The sequence below is a fragment of the Hordeum vulgare genome, chromosome 6H, assembly GCF_904849725.1.
Source record: "Hordeum vulgare subsp. vulgare chromosome 6H, MorexV3_pseudomolecules_assembly, whole genome shotgun sequence".
In the NCBI taxonomy this organism is placed as follows: domain Eukaryota; kingdom Viridiplantae; phylum Streptophyta; class Magnoliopsida; order Poales; family Poaceae; genus Hordeum; species Hordeum vulgare.
In genome coordinates, this window is record NC_058523.1 from 549,650,351 (window position 1) to 549,662,469 (window position 12,119).

At 43.7% G+C, this 12,119-nt stretch overlaps 1 protein-coding gene across 1 annotated transcript; it reads left to right on the forward strand.

The window, feature by feature from the left end:
* Nucleotides 1-6,976: 6,976 nt before the first annotated feature.
* On the forward strand, nucleotides 6,977-11,846 carry LOC123403867. The gene is made up of 5 exons (XM_045097785.1): nucleotides 6,977-8,884; nucleotides 8,921-10,221; nucleotides 10,311-10,628; nucleotides 10,701-10,800; nucleotides 10,893-11,846. Exons 1-5 carry the CDS (start codon nucleotides 7,961-7,963, stop codon nucleotides 11,721-11,723), a joined length of 3,474 nt encoding a protein of 1,157 aa, XP_044953720.1. The 5' UTR covers nucleotides 6,977-7,960; the 3' UTR covers nucleotides 11,724-11,846.
* Nucleotides 11,847-12,119: the final 273 nt, after the last annotated feature.

Consider the following 12,119-nt stretch of genomic DNA (forward strand, 5'->3'; position numbering starts at 1 on the left):
GAAGAATGGCTTCTGACTTTTGCCGCTTGTTGGGAAGCTGAGCTGGGACAGCTGCCGTATAGAGTAGAATAGAACTAGTGTGTGGTGGTATTGTGCGACTTAGTATTCCAAGAGCATGTTATGATGGAGAATCCTCGTCAACAAGGAAAGAAGAAGGTCCCGTATACATACAAATGCAGCATATGCGAAAGGCCGCTCAAATCGTCGGACTGATTTCCTCGGGTCCCGAGCCGTCGGATCCGACCCCATACAACTGTTTTTTTAGAAAAGGAGGTTAAACCCCCGGCCTCTTCATCAATCGATGCATGCAACCATCTTATTAATTATTTCACAAAGGTCTAACAATAGTATACATCAATCCACGCAAAGTCATCACTCACACCTACAAACTCGATAATGTGGAGTGCTCTCACTCCACATATCTAAGACCGGTGTTGTTTCCAATCCATCCACTAACGTATCGAGAACAACAACCGGTGCAACACACCTAAAACGCACACCTCACGCATATGTTTTACCAGCTGCCATCATCCTCGAACCACTGACCAATCTTCAGGAAAGATATCCGCATCATCCTTGCCAGTCCAATCATCCGTCGACGCCACCATGGCGCCCAACGGCGCCACCGCCCTGCGCTCATCCGTCCAGATGCGAAGACTCCGGGAGATCTGTCGTGCATAGCACCTGCTAACTAGGCATGACTCTGCGTAGCATCTGTCGGCCAGACATGACTTGACAGCTCCACCGGAATTCCGTGCAAGACGAAGCCGCTCCACCTCCTGCCTCAGTCTGCCAGCGCTGCTCCACAAACGATGCTCTCAAGAGAGAAACGACACCGCAGAACCGCCATTGTCCGATCTGGAAGACCAGATCCTAGGGTTTTCCCCGAAGCATTTCCCACCACCAGCAACCGTTCAGGACCCACTTAGTGCCCACCACCACTCAGCCCTCAAGGCGACGCCTTCAGGAAGGTCACGACATCAAGGACACCGCCGCCGCCCACCGGAGTTAGGGTTTTCACCTGAGAGGCAAGGAAGGGGAGCACAGGAGCAGATGTATACCGACGTCTCCAAAAAGAATAACGGCGCCCTTGAGCGTCTTCGTCGGCGCGGCCGGCCTGGGCCAACCAAGGGGTTTCCCCCAATCCGAATCTCCTCCACCGGCTTCACCCGCAGGTAGGGCCCCGGCAACCACGCCGGCACCGCTAAGAATCCGCAGGAGAGAGGCCCACAGATCAGGACCTGGGGGGCGCAAGTGGCGGTGCGGCAGCGGCCGATGAAGGGGAACAACACACCTCCACAACGACGCTTCCAAGAAAGATAGCGGCACCCGCGGGCGTCGCCGTCACGGCTCCGATGAAGACCGGAGCAAGGATTTCTCCCGGAGCTACGCTGGATATCCACCGCCACCGACCGCCGAGCATGGCCGCCACGCACCAGCCAAGGCCACTGCACCGCGCGTCCTGGACAATGCTCGTGCCCAGCCGACCAGCGCAGCCTCGCCCGGATCCTGCAACCACCGACGCGAGAACCCCATACAACTGTTGGATTCGTCAACGCATCGAAAAACATTACCATAGAAAAACAGCTTCGCTCGGCTCACAGCATCCCCTCCCGTCGATGGATTTGGTCGATCGCAGCACCCGCCACACCCCTGTTTTCTCATCTATCTGCCGGCGTCCTCAATAAGTGCTGGAGTGTAGTGCCACCACGCCCCGTCCAACGGCCCCAACAAGTGCTAGATCGCAGCACCGACACGCACTAGTGCAGAATTAGGCAATAGTCCCAGTTCGTAAGGACCTTTGGTGTCGGTTCTGCAACCGGCATTAAAGGGTGGGGACTAAAGCCCCCCCCCCCTAGTGCCGGTTCGTCACGAACCGGGAGCAAAGTCCCACCACATGGCACGAGCCCGCGCCGGGTGGTTGGGGCCCTTTATCCCGGTGGGTTACACTAACCGGGACTAAAAGGTTTAGGGGTTTTGGGTTTATGGTTTATTTTTTCTTTTAATTTGGTGTTTTTCATTTAATTCTTTTTTATTTGAAACATATTTTACGGTACTACATATTGTACACGTTATGCATATATAAAAATGCAATTTCTCGTAGAACCAATTATATATATACCATCGAATTTCTCGCACAACCATTCACACACACACACACTCACACACACATACAGATTATATATATATATATATATATATATATATATATATATATATATATATATTTCTCCTCCAATTTGCCGATCATTACATGGAGTCATTAAAGCTTATAATGGTATTCTTCTTTGGGATCTATGACCTGGTCGAGCAAAAATTCCGCTATTTGCTTTTAAATTGCTCGTACGCGATCCGTTGGCAGGAGTTGATCCCACATATCTTGCCTCTTTATTAAAAAAGAAGATCAATATCAATATATAGTTGTGTGTATATATATTAGATGATGATAAAAAAGAATTGTGAATAGTGTTCTGGCAAACGTATCCAAAGTTGTCTATCACTTTTGGACATTTCGGACGTCACCATGCGAATGTTTTAGCAAACGTAGTATGCACATAAATTATGCCCCGACGCTTGCCTCATGCACTTTATGAGAATATAATTCAATAAGGTAATAATTAATCAAACATGATAATGGTATTGAAACTAGAATTAAAGAGATGATAGCTAGCTAGTACTACTTAAGTAATTACCCTAGATCGCACCCATTTCAGTTTTTGTTTTCATGGGCCTTCAACCTATTTGATGAACTTTTCCCAAGCCCTGACTGCCGGCAAAGAAAATGAATAAAGAAGTTATGAATTAGTTGATATCAGGAAATGAACTAAAGGGGCCGACATATAGTTCAATAATGATTGAAATTACCTGTCGATCATCCCCCTCACAATTGTGTAGTCTCCATCGTATTTAAGTAGTGAGTCCAGTACTTGAACTTTTGCCTCGTCAACTTCAGTGATTAGCAGGATCAAGTGAAAACTACATGCACACATGTTTGTATAATTAAGCGGGCATGCGCATAACTCATCAACTACACTTATTAAAATCTAGTAAGCAAAAACAGAATTTGTAGTACAAGACAGTGTCACTCATTCGAAGTTGTAAGGAAGTAGTATTTCTGGTTGGGTATTTAGTCGCACCAAGAACTCTAGCAAGCTTTTATGTGTGTCTTTTCATTCCCATTGACGTGTCCATGTCTCTTCATTAATGGTATTTGTGTCAATGAACCCAATGCCATAGCGTCCAACTTTTTTCATTTCATACATCTTCATTCTCCATAATACCAGAGAAGAGAATATATAGTGAGGATAATTATAGGTAATGAACAAGCACTACATCTAGCTAGAGACTTAAATTACAGAAAGAAATCACTTACAGACAATATCAACTGACGAGAGATTTGTCGAGTGCATCTTGATTGAGTGACTAAAACATTTCTTGAAACTCAACCCACAAATCTTTTTTATGGTAGTAATGATGTGCCTCGACTTTCACCATGAGGGACTCTCGATCGGTAGTATTTACTTCTTTCAGGTACCATTGATGCAATTCATACATTCTCGTTGATAGAAGTGGGATCTGCTCAGGCTTGACCATAGGTTGTCCGTGGACATATTTCCATTTTAGTTCCTCCCCTTTAAACGTTTGCACTAGTAGAAAACGGGCCTTTGGCCTGGACCATTTAGTCCCGGAGTGCCTCTGGGCCGGGACTAAAGGCCCGGCCACGTCGCCCCAATTCTCAATGCCTCCCTCGAGGCTTTAGTCCCGGGCCGTAAGGAGCCTTTAGTCCCGGTTCGTGTCCCAAACCGGGACTAAAGGGCTACGCGGCGGGCGGTGGTGGTGGCAACGGTTCGTATCCCCCTTTAGTCCCGGTTGGTGGCTCAACCCGGGACTAAAGGCCTAACACGTGGCATGCCGTGGTTGTGGCGGCGGTTGGTATACCTCTTTAGTCCCGGTTGGTGGCTCAACCCGGGACTAAAGGACTAACACGTGGCCTGCCGTAGTGGGGCGACCGTTGGCATACCTCTTTAGTCCCGGTTGGTGGTTGAACCCGGGACTAAAAGCCTAACACGTGGCCTGCCGTAGTGGTGGCAACCGTTTGGTATACCTCTTTAGTCCCGGTTGGTGGCTCAACCCGGGATTAATGGCCCAAACGGTTTGCATCCCGCGTCGTTTCGGGCGATGAAAAGCACGAACCGAAGCGTACAGTCGCCATTTCTCTGTTCTTCTTCTCTCTCGCGTCGCCCTCTCTGTTCTTCTTCTCTCTCGCGTCGCCCTCTCTGTTCTTCTCCTCTCTTCTTCCCTTCTCTTCTTCCACCATGCCAACTATCTTTCGTGAGGTGGTCGCGCATGGCGCGACGAAGCTCCTTGTCGTGTACGCGAACCTGAGCACGGAGGTGCCGTTTTTCCTTCAACAGTTGAAGGAACGATGGTTTAACCACGCACCGGATCATGAGAAGTTCTTCGGGCTTGATCTGGAGTACACGGCCGATCAATGTGGTGTTGCCGTCATCCAAATATGCTTCGCAACCCATGTCTTGATCTTCCAATGGGCGAAGTAAGTTTTGAGGCTTTCTTTGATCCAAGATAATCCCTCGCCTAGGGTCACTACTCCCACGTTCACATGGATTTTGTGTATTTCACTACTAGAAATCCCCATATTTCCGACGGTGAAATCTAATAACCGACGGCCCGTCGGTTATTACAGTATTAGCCGACGGTAGTTTCAAATGCCGACGGTTAGTGCGAACTCACAGTTATTACCGCGAATACCCGACGGTATACTAAAGTGGCCGACGGTGAAAATCCGCCCCTCGGGTATCCAACCTAATGCCCAACGGTTCATTGTAAATCTTGACAGTTTCTCCTGCACCCACGGGGATTACATGTAATGCCCGACGGGTATCCCTACACCCACGGGGATTACATGTAATGCCCGACGGTTAATTGTAATGGCCGATGGTTTTTTGTACATTGTCAGGGATTACTTATAATGGCTGACAATTTTTCTTACACCCTCAAAGATTACATGTAATGTGTGACGGGTTTTACTACTCCCATGGAGTTTAATTACATGTAATGTCCATCGATGGAGAAAAAGTAATAGCTCAAGACAAAATCAAAACTCTCATGTATGAGTGAAAATGGCCGATGGTACATATATTTGCCTCTCGGTTATTTGAGAAAATACCCGATCGATGGTCTATAGAAATATCCGACGATTAACTTTCCCTCTCGACGATATGTTTCAATGAACAACGTCGATAAATGTAGGATAACCGATATATTATATTCAGATAGTTACGTATATATATAAGAAGATTTCAGAACTAAGATTTAGGTATTGTTGTAAGTGCATTATGTTGTTTTTCACAATATATATTAATTAATACAAATATGATGGTTAAAAAGTTGCACTTACAGAAGTACCGTAACGACACAACCATTGTGAACAGAGAAGAAGCTGTTGTCCGTACCCCGATTTATCTTCTCTTACGACATCACTGCCCTTTATAGTAGTGCGCTCAACGTACTACGATGTTTACATCTAAGTTGGCTTGTTGTCGATCGTGTGGCACACAACGTCTTGTCGTGGAGTGCATGTGCTTCTTTCTCGCGACCATTCTTCTTCCTTGCGGCCAAGGAAGTAAAGGAGGTATCAATGTTTCTTAAAGGAGTCCACACCTAGAATCACCAGGGAGGTGCCTTGCCGTCCAGCAATGATGCGCGATGGTGTTTTTCTGCATTACTATATTCTATATGGTAAAACCACGTACCAAGTTATTATTTTTTAAGTTATGTGTGTTTTTTAAATTATAACGAAGATGAGTATTGTATTTAAAATTTAAGAAAATGTCGTGTGCAATTCATACAATCCTATATATATGTACGTATGATCCTTCAATTCGTCCGAAGTTGCGACCATTATTTTTCCTGGTAGTCAAGGAAGTAAAAGGGAGGCATATCGCTCTTTATACAAATTGTCTGCAGAGCCGCTCTTACCATTTCAAAGTGGTGGCGTCCCTGCAACAGTGAGGTTATATTCGTACAATATATGAAACCGTTCATATTTTTCACCATCATTTTAGGGTCCTTCGTAAACACCTACAGATGATCGTCATAAAGTACTAATACTATTGTGAATTATAACAAGCATGAGTTCTATGTGTCAAAATTAAAAATAGAATCATGATATGCATATGATTCTTTAGTGTAATCCTTGTCTAATGCAACAAATGGACCGTTCATCGGTGGAACCAAATACAACACACACATAGATTCTCCACCGAATTTTGATCATACCAAACATGTATGTGCACAATTCAGGTTTAAAAAATTGATGTATAAGAAATGTAAGAATAAAAATAGGATTTTAATAAAGGACAAATGGCCCAAAAAGGTAAAAGTGGAGTATATCATATTCATACATATTAATTGTAAATAAAATAAATAATGACGCGTGTGGGAAAAATTAAAGTGTACTGCAAGGTTCGAACCCAAGACCAAACGAGTTCGACTGTGCATGCTATACCAGACGGACACCAGACTTTTACTATTCTTTTGCCAAACTTACGTCTACTAAACATCTCCAAAGCAACGTTGACCAGTTCCACCGCTTATATCCCCTCTCTCCTGTGGCTTACATCTATCTGCTCACATTCAGCTTTCAACGCCGGTCGCCGCCTAGATGGGTCACTGACTTGCCTCCGTCCTCCTCCACTCTCGTCTCAGATTTGACTCCAAAGCCAAGTAATAGGTAGCAGCAGCAGTCCCGTGCCACCATGGGCTGGATGGGGATGCGGGGGTTGGGTGAGGAGAGCCCGCACTGGTGGAGAAAACGGACGAGGACTAGCCGCCGGAGATAGCGCCGCCGGAGGTAGCGCCGCCGCGTCCAGTTCGACCGTCCATCCTGCAAGCACGGAGACTTCTTCAACCGTGTGGCCATCTGGGCGGGCCACGATCTAACCACACCCAATCTCTTCAGGTCAGTACTCTACAGTACTCAATTTGAGATTTATTTTCTTAAAACTGAAGTTGAAGCAACTTTGACACAAATAAATGTGGAGACTGAGTTATTTGGTCAATTGGTTAATCAACACGTACAACAGAGACCATTTGTTGCAACATTGACACGATTATGTGATGTACCGTGGTTTGCGTGGGATAATATAATCGAGTTAGTTGTCCACGGCCAAACATTCTCGTGATTCTGTTGGATCCGTTGGGGTGGTCTTGTAGTTATCTAATTTTTCTTTCACGTTTCTCGCGTAGTGGGTAGTGCCCACCTCGCAGCCGTGAACTCTTTTTTCCGAATTATTTGGCGATCTGGCGCTGATTTCTTGGCGCGCCCACCAAAAAACTCTCGCGCTCCAGCGCACCTCGCACCAAATCAGCTCCTAAACTAACTGCCATCGTCTCCCGATCCTCTTTGAAAACAAGCGTGTCCTCGTTCTCCAAACCAATCTAGCTCGAGGGGTGCCTGGCGTCCCTCTGCTTCCACTCTGACGGGTGGTCAGGAGTTCCTCTGCTTCCTCTGCGATGGCCGATCAACCGGCACGCAGTGATCACAGTGGGGCGCCACGGTATCATTCTCTTCTCCCTCCCCATTCCTGTCTCTCATCGTCATCTGTCACACCCCCTTAAGTACCGTATCAACTTTAAGGTGGTTTCACCCATTTTTTGTACAACTTGCTTGGTGCTGCAGTAGGTAATTTATTTTCCAGGAAATTAAAATATGGAGCTATCATATGACTCTACTTTCTTTCTGATTCACAACACTATTATATAGTACACTACATGAAAACTATAGAATTGTTTGATTGATGTTATTGCCAATGTAGGCCAAATATAGAATTGTTTGATTGATGTTCTCGCTATTACAATATGATTAATGTATATTACACTTTACATTCATGATTAAATCCAATGCTTATACTACACCTCCTGCTTCCATATATAACTAATGTATAAAACCCAACCGGTTCAACATTTTTGTAGCAATGTAGATGTCAACCGTAGTTGGATGTACAAAGAGAGACAAGGGAAATTGATCAGTGAAGCTTGGCAACATGGAGTAGATAATTTTCTAGATCATGCTTTCTCATTGCCCGATGCTGCTGTAGACGGGGAATCCCATTGTCCTTGCAGCAAGTGCTTTTGTCGTCATAAGCGCACAAGGGATGCCATGACCATACACTTGTGCAACAATGGGTTCATGTTAGGGTACGAGAGATGGACTAGCCACGGGGAGTCTGTTGTACCTGAAAATGTAGAACATGATAATGTGGGGGATGGAGATAGAATGAATGACATGCTAGTTGATGCAATAGTTGCTGAAGGAGTTTCTAAAGGTGATGAGCCAACAAAAGCTGCCAAAAAATTCTTTGAAATGTTGATGGAAGCTGACAAACCATTGCATGACAAGACCACACAATCACATCTATCCATTGTAGGAAGGCTAATGACTATTAAAACACAACACAACCTGTCAGAAGCTTGTTACAATGAGATGATGTCTCTTATACATGACATTGTTGGGGATGATGCTGCAAAAGATCTCCCAGCAAACTTCCATAGGTCCAAGAAGCTTGTGCATAGTCTAGCAATGCCTTATGTCAAAATTCATGCATGCCCCAATAATTGTATGATTTATTATAAAGAGAATGAAAATAAAGAAAAATGCACTATCTGTAAACAACCTAGATATGAGGCAACAACCGCAGGAAATAAATCTACGAAGATACCAAGAAAAGTTCTGCGCTATCTCCCAATTACTCCCAGACTACAACGGTTGTACATGTCACAAAGCACTGCCAAGCACATGGACTATCATGCAAGGCCTCATAACAGTGATGAAGTAATGCTTCACCCTTCTCACGGAGAAGCTTGGAAGGAATTTGATAAGGAATTCAAAAAGTTTGCTGAGGAAGTAAGGAATATAAGGCTATGTCTAGCGACTGATGGCTTCACACCTTTTGGTATTAAAGCAGCCTCCTACTCTTGTTGGCCAGTATTTGTAGTACCTTATAATCTTCCACCGGAAATGTGCATGAAGCAGAGTAACCTGATTCTTGCACTAGTTATTCCTGGTCCAGATCATCCAGGAAAGAACCTAAACGTATTTATGCAGCCTCTAGTCAACGAACTTGATGATTTGTGGAGAAATGGTGTAGAAACTTATGATAGTTATCGAAAGCAAAATTTCACCTTAAAGGCAGCTTTGCTTTGGACTATTCATGACTTTCCAGCTTATGGATTAGTAGCATGTTGGAGCACTCATGGAAAGCTTGCTTGCCCTATATGTGGATCTGACATAAAGACATTCTCATTAAAGAATGGGAGAAAACCCTGCTGGTTCGACTGCCATAGGAGATTCCTTCCCACTGACCATGCATTTCGTAGGAGTGTGAAATGTTTTCTCAAGAAAAAAACAGTTTTAAATCGTCCACCAAAGCCCTTGTCTGGAGAAGAGGTGTATGAAGAACTCCAAAGTCTTGTCCCTGATGAAACTGGCAAGAGTAAATTTGAGGGGTTTGGGAAGGAGCACAATTGGATCGCTATAAGTGGTTTGTGGCAGCTAGAGTATTTTCAAAAGTTGCTCCTTCGCCATAACATTGATGTAATGCACAATGAGAAAAATGTATCTGAGGCTTTACTAAATACATGCCTTGATATTCCTGAGAAAACTAAGGATAACAACAAAGCACGCCTTGATGTTGCTTTGTATTGTGATCGACCAAAGCTACACCTGAACAAGAATTCAAGGGGTGTGTGGAAGAAACCTAGAGCGAAATATTGTGTCAGCAAGGAAGATAAAATGACCATCCTTAAGTGGTTTAAAGAAGTGAAGTTTTCTGATGGGTTTGCTGCTAATTTGAGTAAAACAGTCAACTTGAATCAAAAAAAATTCTTTGGGCTCAAAAGCCATGACCACCACATCATCATGGAGCGCCTCCTGCCAGTTGCCCTACGAGGTTTCATCCCAGAACCTGAATGGAAGGTCATAGCAGAGTTAAGTTTTTTTTATCGGCAATTGTGTGCCAAAGAAATTGTTCCAAAACGGATGCGTGAACTTGAGGAGGAGGTTCCTGTTCTATTATGCAAGCTTGAGAAAATGTTCCCACCAGGCTTCTTCAATGTAATGCAACACCTGATTGTGCATCTTCCATATGAGGCAAGGGTTGCCGGCCCTGTGGCATATCGTTGGATGTATGTTTTTGAGAGGTATGTTAAACTATATAACATTGATCTGTACATTGTGTTTTGATATATTTATGTCATTTATCAACTAAATTTCTAATAATTTGTTATAGGGCAATGCACTATCTTCGTTTAAAAGTGCGAAACAAGGCAAGAGTGGAGGGTTCAATCGTTGAAGCTTGTATTGTGCAGGAGATCACGAATTGTGTTTCTCTTTACTTTAGAGATCATGTTCGTACTATATGGAAGAAGAATCCTCGGTATAATAACGGAGGAACACGCGTGCATAATGATGGTTGTACCTTAGATGTGTTTCAGCATGAAGGAAACCTGCATGGAAGGCGTACTGCCCGAGAACTATCGTGTGAAGAGTTGAATGCAGCAAGGTTGTACATTCTGACTAACTGCTCTGCTGTTGATAGATTTCGAGAGTAAGTGATGAATAGTTTGCACTTCTACAATTATAGTTTGCAACATATTTATTATCATACGCGGATTTGCAGAGCATTTGAGGATGAAAAATATGCGAGGCGTCCCAACTTGACAACAGAGGGCCTTGAGAAAATGATGGCATCTGAATTCGTGGAATGGTTCGAGATTGCTGTAAGCACATTTTAATTAGCATTATAATTATATCCTTTCCATTCAACTACTACTATATTTCAGAATCTGTGTTTTTTTCCATTTCATTGTAGTGCAAAGAAGATCCCAATACTGATGAGGACTTGTGGAATTTAGCTAATGGATGCAGCTCTAGAGCCTATTCCTATAGCTCCTATGATGTGAATGGCTTTCGCTTTAGATCAGAGATATATGAGAAGAAACGTAGAAGGTTGAAAACGGTGAACACAGGGGTTTGTTTGTCTTCCTTCATCTCACAGACTGAACATCTTGAGTATTATGGTGTCATTGAGGAAATTATCAAAGTATCCTTCACAGCTGGTAGAAAAATTGAGATGGTACTCTTCAAATGTCGTTGGTTTGATCCTATCGAAGGTGTGAGGCCAAATGCAAAATTAGGTTTGGTGGAGATAAAGTGGTCTTCAAGGCTGAGCAACTTTGAACCATTTGCCATGGCTCATCAAGCTACACAAGCTTATTACTTGCAGTATGCATCCTCCAGGAAAGATCTTCGTGGTTGGAGGGTTGTGTACACTATTCAGCCATGTAGCAGCTTGAGTAACCTTGATGACTACACAAATGACCCATCTACTACGGATGAATATTTCCAGGAAGATGGTCAGCTGGGTATTTTTTCTGTAGATGCTGATCAATTTGTTGATGAATCTGCCGAGTCAAGAAAGGAGGCAGATGATGTGGAGCTTGATCCATCTGAAATTGAAATAATAGAAAATCAAAATAATAATGTTGAGGGAGAAGATTCTGCAGAAGATGAATTAGAAGATAGTACCGATGAGGAAGAAGAAAATTTACCAGAAGAGGAAGGACAAGAAGAGACATATGAGACCGAAGATGAGGATGATGCAATAGAGCATGACTCCGAATATGATGATGATGATTACTGAACATTTATAGCTTTGCACTTGTGATTTTGTTCCTTGGTACCAATAAATATTATATAATGGTGTGACCAGTGAATAATATAGTATGTTTATTATTGGTAGTAATACATATTATATTGTGATTTAGTAACATAATTGCTGAACAATATACTATGGTCGATAGTATTTCCAGTTTGGTTGTTACATAATGTTTCTAATAAGCATGCATTTGCCACTTTGTAAACAGGATGGGCTGCTTGAGTCATAGGCCTTTGTCAATGCCTAGGACGAATCGATCTTCTTCTAGTGCCTCCGTAGGAAACAATGGATCAACTCAGTCAACTGCAAAGGCTAGAAAAGCTAGAACTCCAAGAACTAGGACTTCAGCCGGTCTCAGACTAGAGGAAATTGATCGACCGC